This window comes from Leopardus geoffroyi, chromosome B1 (assembly GCF_018350155.1).
Source record: "Leopardus geoffroyi isolate Oge1 chromosome B1, O.geoffroyi_Oge1_pat1.0, whole genome shotgun sequence".
In the NCBI taxonomy this organism is placed as follows: domain Eukaryota; kingdom Metazoa; phylum Chordata; class Mammalia; order Carnivora; family Felidae; genus Leopardus; species Leopardus geoffroyi.
In genome coordinates, this window is record NC_059327.1 from 134613758 (window position 1) to 134626397 (window position 12640).

Here is a 12640-nt window from a genome sequence, read left to right on the forward strand (position 1 = left end):
CAAGTTTTGAAACTTAACCTAGGTTACTATGCAGATTTTTAAGGCAAATCTTGTTATAATAAAACTACCAGATATAAACCATACTTCATATTTTATTGCCAGGAAATGACTAAAAATGGGAATGTAGCAGTAATTCTGGAAGAGCAGTTCCTTGCTTCTGCCTCTTGCATCTGGTAGGGAGTGACATGCAAAAGCCTCTTCAACCAGGACCCCAGTGGTCATGAGCGACAGGGACCTTATCATTTATGTCTAAGTTGGGAAAATTTTGATAGTGAAAGGACACATTCAAATACATTGATGGATGTAAAAATAGTGCCCTTAAAATTTGTTTTAAATTAATTCTTAAGAAATAAACTAAAAATACAAATAAGATTTAAAAATTGATTTATATTGATTACCTACATACCAAAAATATAACATGAGAAGAATAATTATTCTTGATATACACTGATGTATTTTAATCAACCAAAACTTCCTAGCCCTGTCTATAGTACAGTTTTGTTGATATTTTCTGAAGAAGACATTTTTCTTAATGTGATTGTATTATTTTTAACCTTTTGTTAAATTTCTGAAAATCTTCAAAATTGTATGTTGTGGTTACTAAATTTGAAAGCTTGGCACCTTCAATATAGATCACAATATTTTTATCTGTAAAATACTCCCAGAAGGTCTTAGGTACCTGGTAAGAACAAATTCTACTAAGTTGAAAATATTATCAATTCTATTTTATTTTTGTATTGTAATATAGGAGTGTTTCAGCCCAAGTTTTTTCACGAAAGTTCTGTTTCCCCCTTTCGTTTAGAGTTCCTTTGCTAATAAATAATTGTGTAAGATGGAACTTGTCAAATAGTTTGCCCCTACTTATGGTCTTTTTAATGGTTTGTCACATTTAGAGGCTGAAAAATTATAGGCACTTATAATCAGAATATCCCCAAATTAGGAACACCTTCAAATCCTATGTATCATATGAATGCTTCCTAAAATTATGAACTCTATCAAAAGATTATTATTATTCTTTTCTTTACAAACTAAGATATTCTAAATCATATTTGTGGATTTTCAAAATTAAATGTTGTCCTCTCTTTGAGAACTCATTTTCTGGATTTGATTTCTTAGTTCCCTTCTTGTTTCGGTTCCTTCCAGTGCATTTCAGTGTGCTTTTATTTGCAATTTTTGTTTAGAGCTATTCTGCTATCCCCTAAGAATTTCAAAAGCTGAAATATTGGGATGCCCCGTTTACTAAATACCACGGTTAAAGATTTCCAAATGATTTGAGGGCAAAAAAAAAAAAGCATCCAAAATTTAAGACTTATTTACATAGTTGTTCATCAACCAGAATGATGAAGGCTTCCAGGAAAATGCTGATTGACTTGCTGAAACAACTTGATTTTTTTTATTCAACATCAGTTTTGTCTCCAAAATTTTGTAATAAAGTGATTCTCACCAAGTATGTATAAAAATATTTACAAATTTTGATGCCTATATATTGTTTTTTATTAATATGTAATTGACATATAAGTTTAAGGTATATGTAAGTTATATTTTGTTTTGTAGAATATTGCAAATTATTTGGACCCAATATTAATTACATTTGTATTACAACCAATTCAAATCCATTTCTACTCCATAGATTTTTTTTAATCTGGTCATTTGTTTTTAGTATGACAATATTCTCCAAAATAATTTGTATTTGTGTTATTGAAAAAAATAACTGATAGGTCTTCAATGTCATTTTTAGCCAAAATTATAAGTTTTCATCCTATTGTCAGGGGTTTTATTTTGAATTTCCAAGCTTTGAGTCATTGGATAGAAAATCAAACTATTATTAAAGATACTTATTTTATATTTGAAGCATTTGGTAACATGATATAAAAGTTTAAATGCTTACAAAATTATTTTTTTGCTAATAGAACACATTAACAGCTTTGCTTAACTTTTTGTACATACCACCCCCCCCCCCACCCCATCCCGCAAATCAAACCAAACCAAACACCTTGGAACTGAAAATGAAAGGATTAATTTAGAAAAGGAACCATTTGACCTAAGTGAAAAGTCATGTTTCAAGAGTAATCTGTAAAAGCATCTTTTGCAGGTGCATGTGTTAAATCACTGTGTTTGGGCACAGTCTTCTTGAAATAGTTACTGACTTTGAAATAGATACTGATGTTCCTTTAGGAGGATTATTTTCTGGTTTTCATTTGGTTGTACCTGAGAAAACACAAGAAGTCTAATTCAGTATATAGTATTTTAATTAAATATGTGGTCTCATTTTTTTTATTTTTGTCAAAAGTGTTTATTGAAAAGTTAAGGTTTACTAAATACTAAATTCGTAAATAATTATAGCTTTATGCTACACAAATGGCAAAGTCAGCATACCAAGGATATTCTGACGACTCTCTATGTGCTCTCCCTATGCTTTATAGCAGGTTGACCAGCCTCTGGACCATCACATATTTCATATCAAGCCAAACTCTAAATTTCCAAGTTTCCAGCTTACCCTATTAAATGGCAGGCTGGCAGCTTTGTGGATTTTGTAGGTTCAAACATGGGTTTGAAAATACATGGGTGGTTCATTCACTCAATGGTCATGAAGGGCATCAGGGTGGGCATGAGAAAACTTATCAGAAAGATAAAATGAGAAAAAGAGAGGCAGTGCCTGCCTGTGCCTTATAACCCCATCTCTCTGAGATGAAGCAGTTCTTCTCTGGGGGCCTTCAGTTTCTTCTCCAATGCCATCATCCCATCTTAATTTCCAAGAAATGGAAATCAGGCAGCCATCTAGGACAGCCATCTTCTTTAGGTTCATCTAATTTTTGGTGGTGGTGAGTTTGTTTAGTTGGTCCCATATTCTTCATCAAGGTAGTCGGTCTTTGTGAAATGTCCCTTGTCACTAGTTCACCGAAGGGCTGCAAAGCACTGTTTCAGTTTATAGTGTTTAGACTAGTGGCTACTTTTGATGCTGTCTTTGAGGCAGGGGCTTCTGAGCCCCTTGCTGGCCCCTACTTGCTGCAATGGATTCTCCGTGGAAACCTCAGCTGACCCTACTGGGAGTTCTGAAGAGGGAGTGAGCCTTACCAGCTGTCCTGAATTGGGATGAGGTGGCCAGGCTTTTATAATCCCAGGTTCATCAGTTATTGAGTGAAGGCTGCCCATGAAGAAAGCATAGACTTTGGTGAAGCAGATCTTTTTGGCTGAAATTCTACCCAAAGGGGGTTAAGAGCTGAGGGACCATCCACGAGCAGCACTCCCAGCAGCTAGGATAATTAAAGGGGAATCTTAGCAATGCAGCACAGCACCTATCCTTCCCTTTGATGCACTAATGAAGTTCTATCCTTGGCTTGCCCCCACCCCCACCGGATGTGCTGAGAACCAATTTGCAGAAAATCAAAAGTCAAAAGTGTCTAGGGCCCAAAAGAGTTGTAATTTATCCCTGAAAGCTGCATATGCCTAATTCTGGATTTTCCATTATGTAATATCATTAACATTTTCATTACTTAAGTCACTGTTAGTTAAAATTCTATTGCTTGCAATCAAAAGCTTCCCTGACAAAATATAAGGAAACTGCTACAGCCAAGCAATTCAAATGACAAAATCAGGTAATCAAAAAAATCAACCGTTGACTCTTGATGGGATGATTAGGGAAGGCTTGTACTGAGGAGATAATATTTGGGCTGAAACCTGAATCACAAGATGGAATTGGGTAAGTGAGGATGTGAGAAGAGCATTCCTGGCAGGAGGAGGAATGATTGTGAAAGCCTGAGGCAGGGTTTGGCAGCTTCCCCAACGTGGTTCTCCAGGGTGGAATCAGTGTCTCAATAGCATCTCTATGGACTGGAATTTGGGGTACCAAAGTGGGATATTTGGGGGCACTGGGAAGAAAGTTTTTAGTAGCTTTCAACTAAAGTCCAGGCCTTTGGAAAGGTCAGATGAGAATGTGGGAAAGTGAGAAAAGAGTGTTGAAGGGGACAGTTTCTCCCAGGATGGAATTTGGGCTGCTGGGCTATCGCTTAAGATGTTTAAGATGTGGCAATGATAAGGTTTTTAAAGCTGTGTTGTTGTTGTTGCTGTTGTTGTTTTTAAGACATAATATTCTCATAAGGCCTAGAGATGTTTTTTCACCCATAAACATTTATTTTTTTTTTTAATTTTTTTCAACGTTTATTTATTTTTGAGACAGAGAGAGACAGAGCATGAACAGCGGAGGGGCAGAGAGAGAGGGAGACACAAAATCTGAAACAGGCTGCAGGCTCTGAGCGGTCAGCACAGAGCCCAACGCGGGGCTCGAACTCATGGGCCGTGAGACCATGACCTGAGCCGAAGTCGGACGCTTAACCAACCAAGCCACCCAGGCGCCCCTCACCCATAAACATTTATATGATCAAGAACATTTTAAATGTGAAAGGGAAAGGGAATAAGAAAGATTATTGAATCAATGGTTATTATTTAGAGAAAAGAATATACGTGCAAGAGGTTTCCAGAAGAAAAAAAAGCCTTGATAAATACATAGAGAATAACGGTTGCCTACAGAGAGGTGTGTGTGCACATGTGTATGTCTCTGTGTGTATGGTTATATAAATACATTCAAGGAAGTAAACTTAACTTTATAGCATCATCATAAAACTGGATTAAATGACGGGAGTATAATAACAAAAGGCTACGTCTTTCTTTTATAAACAAACCTGGTTTAAGTGGAGGTGAGTTAGTACTGTGTGTCAAGAAATTCTGGTAAGTTTTTAGCAAAATTGTTGGAAAGTTGCTGGAAGTTGCTGGAAAATCTTCACAAAGATTTATCTCTTATCTGCATGAAGATAAAAGAAAGAAAATACTGAAAGAGAAAAAGTAAGGTGCTATAGACCAAGACTCTTTAAAAAAAAAAAAAAGATGACTAAACAGTAATGGAAAACTTTCAGACATTAAGTTGTGATTATACAGCACCAGTGATGCCAATTTTGCAGATGTATTTGCTAAACTGCTGCCAGTAATCACTGAGGAATTATAGAAGATCGGAAAGACTTGAGTGTCATCTGGGCTTCATGGCAGGAGACAGAAACATTTAAAGTAGGCAAAGATTTAATACGGTAAATTGGGTGCTTGCAAAATCATTGGAAGGCCTGGAGAAGTGAGTTCTAGTCTGGGTTTCTTGGAATGACTCCCAGACACCGGAGAGCTGAATCACAAGGGGAGCTCTTACCTCTGAGAGTGTCCTAGAACCACTGAGCTTCCAGAATACATGGTTGTAACTGAGATTTAGGAATCAGAGAGCTGAAACTGTGTACTTAATACTGCTGTTGTCGCTACCCCATGATGCTGGTGACAGGGGCCTGCAACCTGGAGGCCACTGTTGCCTTTGCTTCAACCCCTTCTCTCACCCAGAAATCTGGGGAATGAGTCACTGCTACAGAAGAAAATTTCATATCTCCATGAGGCCTTGCTTGCCAACCCAGAAATGTTAGAGGATGACCGCCCTCCCTTTCGCCTCACAAATCTCTCCTAGCTGTATCTGTGTGGCAGGACCTTACTGGAGTCCAGACCACTAACTGCAGAGTATCTGGGAATTGTACATTTAACTTCCAAGTCCCTTCTGTACAAGAAGACATGATGCAAGGTGGCGAATGGAAATTCAGTGAGCCCAAAGCACAGTATTCAATATAACTGTAAACAGGCAAGCACTCCAATTTCTTTAATGGAAAGAAAGAGATTATGAGACATCTGCTGAGCTTGACATTAGTCTTAGTATTGGTTACAAAAGACACCCTGTGAGCTATTAAGAAAGGATGTAGCAATCCCTGGGAATAAAGGATTCGTTCAAAGCAAATCATACTGAATAACCTATTAAAATGGAAAGTAATAGAACTACATGGCTATAATGTGTCTGGATTTTAAGAAGGCTTTTGCCCTTAACTTTTATATCACCAGACAAACTTATGAAATGTGGCCAAGATAGTGGTATAGGTGAATGGATGTGTAATTAGTAGAAAGATTAAAAACTGATGATTAGTAGATACATGTCAGGTTGTAGCACATGCCATAGGAATTAATATTTTATCCTGCCCTGACTTACACAATGACTCCAACAAGAACGATTTTAAAAATGGTAATAGTCATTATTTATTTAGTGCTTACTCTAGGTGAGGCACTATAGCTGCATTATTATCTCATTTACTCATTATAATTATCTTGTCAGGTTGTTATCTCCATTTCAAATGTGAGGAAACTAATGCTGGAAAGTGTAAGTGGCTTGCCCATAGCTCCACATCCAGTAAGCAACAGTGCTGAGATTCATACCTAAAATAACTTCAAGGAAGAGGTACCACAGGGAGGGAGAAAACCACAACATTTCCAGCAGAAACTGGCCAGAACCTGCCAAGAGCCCCAGAGGATGGCATTTTCTCAGCCATTCCCCGTGAAGTTGGAGGCTGGCCCACTATCCTGCAGGATCTGGTCAGTATCTCAGGGACTCAGACTCACACTGACCAGCCTTCACTAAAGGCTTATATAAAAAACCAGAGGCCGATGTACTAAACTATGAGAAACGCAATAGTAAAACTGCATTGGCCAGTCAAGCTGACCAAATATAGGCAATATTCTGTATGCAAAGATCCAAAGGAGAGCATGATAAGCAGAATGTTGACCGCAAGAAGATAGAATCAGTATAAAGTGATGCTGATCTGAATGCTAACTGTCCATAGTCTCTGACAATCAATACAGTTGTAAACGTCTGCCTGGCTGATTGGATGCCTGGAACTACCTGGAAAGACACTTTCCTATTTGACCAGACAATGCCAGAATTTGCCTCCTGATTTTTCTTTCTCGGAATGCATGACTGATTGCTGTTCTTTTTTAAGATAATTTAATGACTTCAGCTAAGTTGTTTTGGATTAAAATGTATTCTTTCTCTTTAAGGTGATTGTTTTGATCAGTCTCCTGCTGATACAATTTCTTAACTTCAGAAAACAAGTTTTCTTCCTCTGAATTCACTTTTGTTCTTGTGTACTGCTTAGAAGATGTAGGCCCATTTGACTCTTTCCTTTACCTGTGCTGCTCTCGGTAGGCTAATGAGAACAAACACAAGAACAGAAGTATCAGTGCTAACATGAAGAGGTGAAAAGCAGCACAGGTTTTTAAAAAGACAACATTTTTAATTAACATGCTCACTGTGAGTCAATAGTGTGTGACATAGTTATCAAAGAAGCCAAGGGAGACTTAGTTATATTAACTGTGTCAACAGAATGAACGAGCTAGTAAATGAATGAAGGAATTGATAGCCCTACCGTAATCTTCGCTGACACTCCATGCCTGGATTAGCAATGTTTATTTAGTTCAGGATCCACATTTTCAGATATCAACACACTGGAGTATATTCAGAGGAAACTGGCCAGATGGTGATAGGACCTGAAATGACATTCTGACAAATGGTGGTAGGACACTGGTGATAGTTAACTTGAGAAAGAAAAAACTTAGGGGAAAAATAAGAAAAACTTATAGCTATAGGTCAAAGATCATGCCCAGTCCTTTAATGGATTTCAAATATTATGGACCTACCATAATAGAAAAGAGAATAATGTATTTTATTTTGAGAGTTACCCCAGCATTCAGAGCTGAGAGTGGTCAATATGAACCACAGAGATAAAACTATGCTTATTAGAATGGTGACATTTCCAACTCTCAAAGCTGCCTTGATATTAAAGGGGTCCATGTTTCTGGAGATGCTCAAGCGGAGATTGCTCAAACTTAAAAAAATATATTTTTAATGTTTATTTTTGAGACAGTGAGAGAGACAGAGTGTGAGCAGGGGAGGGGCAGAGAGAGAGAGGGGAGACACAGAATCTGAAGCAGGACCCAGGCTCTGAGCTGTCAGCACAGAGCCTGATGCGGGGCACAAACCCATGCACTGTGAGATCATGACCTGAGCTGAAGTCGGATGCTTAATCAACTTAACCACCCAGGTGCCCTGAGACTGGTCAAACTTTTGATGGCGACATTTTGGAGAAGAATAGTATTAAATGGAATAATTAAATGGAGTCAGGGACCAGATGACTTCTAAGATCTTGTCAAACCTTATCCCACTAATCTATCATTATCTTACAATACAGTAACCCCTTTCTTTATCTTTTTTTGGGAGGGTCAGAGAGAGAGAGGGGGACAAAGGATCCGACGCGGCCTCTGTGCTGACGGCAGAGAGCCCAATGCAGGACTTAAACCCACAAACTGTGAAATCATGACCTGAGCGAAAGTCAGATGCTTAACCAGCTGAGACACCCAGGCACCCCACCCCCTTTCTTTATCTTTTAGTTTAGTGGCATGAATACTGAATGGTTAATACCACTTCCAATTTAACAGATCAATGGTAGGGGACACTGATTGCTGCATTCCTTTCTGGCAACTAAGACAAAATCCAGCACAATCTGAAGCTGCAGGGATGGGGGTAAAACAAAAATGAACAAACAAAAAACCATTTTGTGAGTGAGTCATTAGGTAAATACCAAGAAGATATTCACTTCCTTATTTGATCTCCAGACCCATATATTCTTTACTATGAGAGAAAAAGCACTAAAAATTGATTGCCTTCAAAGCATAGTAGATTTTCATTCTCAAATAGTTTGAAAGCTTCAAATGCTAGTAGCATCCATTTCTGTCTTCATATTGAAATGCAGTTATTTATGCTCTAAAAACCTTCATACTGGATTCCTTATTTTCAGCTTTGTTATTGTTAATGGGTAACTTGAGCACCAACCAACCTGTGCATTCATGGCAATGAATGTCATACCTTAAAAACTGGAAAGAATAATGTTCTCTTAAAATAACCAAATAACAGTGGAGTTTTATAGCTAGAGAAAACCTAAATATCACATGTTATTAGATGAGAAATTCAAGCCAAGAGAGATGAAATGACTTGCCACATTCACATGGCTGGTGGGAGAGTGGAGCACTTTTGTTTTGTCTCCCAATCAAGGAGGCAATTTTATGCTGGGTTTCTTTCTGGGGCGAGTGGGCAAGATACTGTCCTTTTTTTCTTTTCTTAGTAAGTAGAATGGTTTGATACTAGTCACTTCTAGATCTTTACTTTTTTTTATTAAAAAAATTTTTTTATGTTTATTTATATTTTTGAGGGAGAGAGAGACAGAGCGTGAGCGGGGAAGGGACAGAAAGAGAGGGAGACACAAAATCAAAGCAGGCTCTGAGCTGTTGGCACAGAGCCTGACGGTGGGCTCAAACTCCTGAACCTCAAGATCATGACCTGATCCGAAGTCGGATGCTCAACCAACTGAGCCACCCAAGCACCCCACTCCTAGGTCTTTATTTACAGATTTACTGATTGGCATGTGACCTGAAGAGAAGATATCTGAGTGGGATTCCAGGATAGTATTTTCTTTATCCATATCCTTTACCCATATCCGTAGACAGGAATTTTATGGGCTTCTTTGTTCCTAATTCTGGATTGCTCTTGGGTTTCTGCAGTGCTGCGTATGATGCCGTTCTTGACAGAAATGTGGCCATTAAGAAGCTCAGCAGACCCTTTCAGAACCAAACGCATGCCAAGAGAGCTTACCGGGAGCTAGTCCTCATGAAGTGTGTGAACCATAAAAACGTGAGTTGTTATTTTTAAATCTCTGGCTGTGGGAGATTGTGAGATCGGAGAAAGAAAATCTGTGTGCCAACTTGAGCAGGAAAGGCTTTCTTTACTTTGTAATGTCTGCCTGTTAAGATTGTTTATCCAGTCCATATGCTACATTTTATTTCATTGTCCTCATGATAACTTTCTGCTTAAAAACCATCTAAAAACCATATGGTGTGAGAGGATGAATTTGATAGATATTTTCCTGCTATGAAATTAACCGTATTTGGGTATCTTGCTCCAAATTAACCAGAGAGCTCCATACTTTTCCGAAAACAATAAAAAACAAACAAATACAAAACCCTAAAATATCCTGTAGAACAATATACTATATTTCTTTATTATTAACAGGTGAAGATGTTTATCTCCTTTTTTTTTTTTTTGACTATAGTCTGTCAGTGGCCTTCAAATGTTTACTGTACCCACTGTGCTTCAGCATCTTGTTTTTTTGTAGAGTTGGGCAAATGCACAGGAACGTATCTGCAAAGCACTTCAGAACAGGATTATCAAGAGCATTTCTCATGGGAACTCAGTAGGGTGTATACCATTATATCACATTCTTCACTTCAGAGTATATAAGCTTCTTCATTTGCAGATAAAGGCCTCTAGAATTCTTTCTATGCTCCCATTACTTTTAGTAAGGATACAGGGGAGATAATTCATTATTTTAATAATGACTATTATTAATAAATAATTTATAAGTACAGTGCATATAATTTATTACATATAAATGTATAATGAAAATAATTGCAAATTATTATAATAAAACTATAAAAATAGCTATAAGTCTGCATAGTTTTTCTTAAGTATGAAAATCACACAGAATATATGAAATTATCAGTGTAGTTTTATAAACAAGTGGATTTGTCATAAGGCCAACCATCTATCACTGGCACTAAGAAGAAGCAAATGTATAAGAGTTTAGTTGCAAGATGTTTGAAATACAAATGTGTGGATTGTTTCTCTGATGACAGTGTTTCTCTTTTCTTCTGTTACTCTACTCCAATGACTTGTAGTTCAGTCATTTGACATGTTTGTTAAATAAAATGTGCCCCATGTATAAACCTAGATGCTAAGATTACATCAGTAGAGATAACAGAAACTAATCCCTGACCATGTGGAGCTCATGTTGTATTGATGAGAGAAAAAGATGGTCTAAAAAATAGATAGGTAAATGTATAGAATGTCAGATGGTGATAAGCACTAGTAAGTAAAACAAAGCAAAAGGAAAATTATTCTGGTCAGTGCTGGTGGGTGGGCTTACTTTTTAAAATAGATTGAGCAGGAAAGATCTCACTAAAAAGGCAAATTTATGAAGTACGTACCCATCTCTAATTTTGCCATGCAAGAAACACAAGACTTCTAGAAGGTAACTATAAATGATGGAAAGGATGATTCATAAGAAAAGTCATTCTACTAAACCAATTTATTCTTTCAGTATGTTAAATGAAGGCAGGAACAAGACTAACAACATGGCCAATGCAATCTATTTTTATCATAGCAGAGAGGATGAGAAATACCATGGGCAATGGAAAATGGATAGATATAATCAATGAAGCAGCAGTATGGGAGATTTTGATAGTGTTTTCATATACTTATATTTCCCTCATCTTCCTTTCAGCTCCTATAATGCAATAAACACATTGTGGAGAAATTTCCACTTGGTGCATTTGAGGGAATCATGCTCCCTGTTCTTGACTGAAATGTAGAAGTTCATGTTTATGATACCTAAAAAGAAGTTCCCAATTGAAAGGATTATCTGTAAATGGTTTTCTATCTGCTATCCCCCTTTTATGTGTGTATTTCCATGTGCATGTGTATATGTCTATGGAAATAAATATCTGGAACTTGTTCACTTATGAAAGGAAGTTCACTTATGACCAAATGTAAATTCCACATTAGTACTTTTTTTTAAATGTTTATTTTATAGAGAGTGAGAGAGGGCATAAGCAGGGAAGGGGCAGAAAGAGGAAGACAGAGAATCCCAAGCAGGCTTTGCACTGACAGTGCGGAGCCTAACATGGGGCTCAAACTCATGAACCATGAGATCATGACCTGAGCCGAAACCAAGAGTTGGACACTTAACCGACTGAGCCACCCAGGCGCCCCTCCACACGAGTACTTGTAATATTAAGTAAAAGCAGTCAAAATGCAGAACTCTGTAAATGCTGTGGAAAGTAAAGTAAAACAGTGAAGAATCCCAACTAAATCTTTAATAATAGAGAGGAGAATCCATTTAGAGAATGAATACCTAATTCTAGGAAATGATGGCTAATGTGATTGTGGAGCCATAACAAACATTAATTCGTATCTGCATTTTAATATGTCGGAATAAAGGAACTGAATCAGATTCCTGCGTGAAACTGTTGAACTAAAATGAAAATACCTGTGATAATATGTTTCTAAAGGGACAATTTTTAATTGGTTATTGTTAAGAATTAGAATTTACAAGAGAGCAAAGAAAGAACAGAGGGAAATCAAAGAAAATGAAGGTGATAAAGCAAGGGCATAGTAAAAGGGAAAATAAGAATTTTTCAAAAAAGTTTTCATATATTTATTTTGGGAGAAAGAAGGAGAGAGAGCGAGCACCAGTGGGGGAGGAGCTGAGAGAGGAGAGACAGAGAATCCCAATAGGCTCTGCACTGTCAGCACAGAGCCCAACACAGAGCTCCATTTCATGAACTGCAAGGTCATGACCTGAGCTGAAACCAACAGTCAGATGTTTAACCGACTGAGTGACCCAGGTGCCCCAGTGAAAATAAGAATTCATAGTGGGGAATTAACCTTTTAAAATAATCTTGATTTACTCAAAATTATAACGCTATTTTCTAAATTAATTTTCAAATACCTAGATATTTACCAGGTGATATGGGTTAGCATTTTTCCATATTTAAGGGTTGTTTGTGTGTGTTGTGTGTGTGTGTGCCCTGTGCACAATCTCTGATGTTTTTGTTTGACCAAATATCAAGATGAATTACTTTGCAATATTGATAAAATACTAGAAAAACAAACCCACTGTATATG

At 37.3% G+C, this 12640-nt stretch overlaps 1 protein-coding gene across 5 annotated transcripts in view; it reads left to right on the top strand.

The window, feature by feature from the left end:
• MAPK10 (mitogen-activated protein kinase 10) overlaps nucleotides 1–12640 on the top strand; it is a 316646-nt gene that overhangs the window by 217686 nt on the left and 86320 nt on the right. For all 5 annotated transcript variants that reach the window (XM_045473444.1, XM_045473446.1, XM_045473447.1 and 2 more), the window contains one exon: nucleotides 9460–9589. In XM_045473444.1, coding sequence (XP_045329400.1) covers nucleotides 9460–9589 — 130 coding nt within the window. The remainder of the gene's footprint in view (nucleotides 1–9459; nucleotides 9590–12640) is intronic.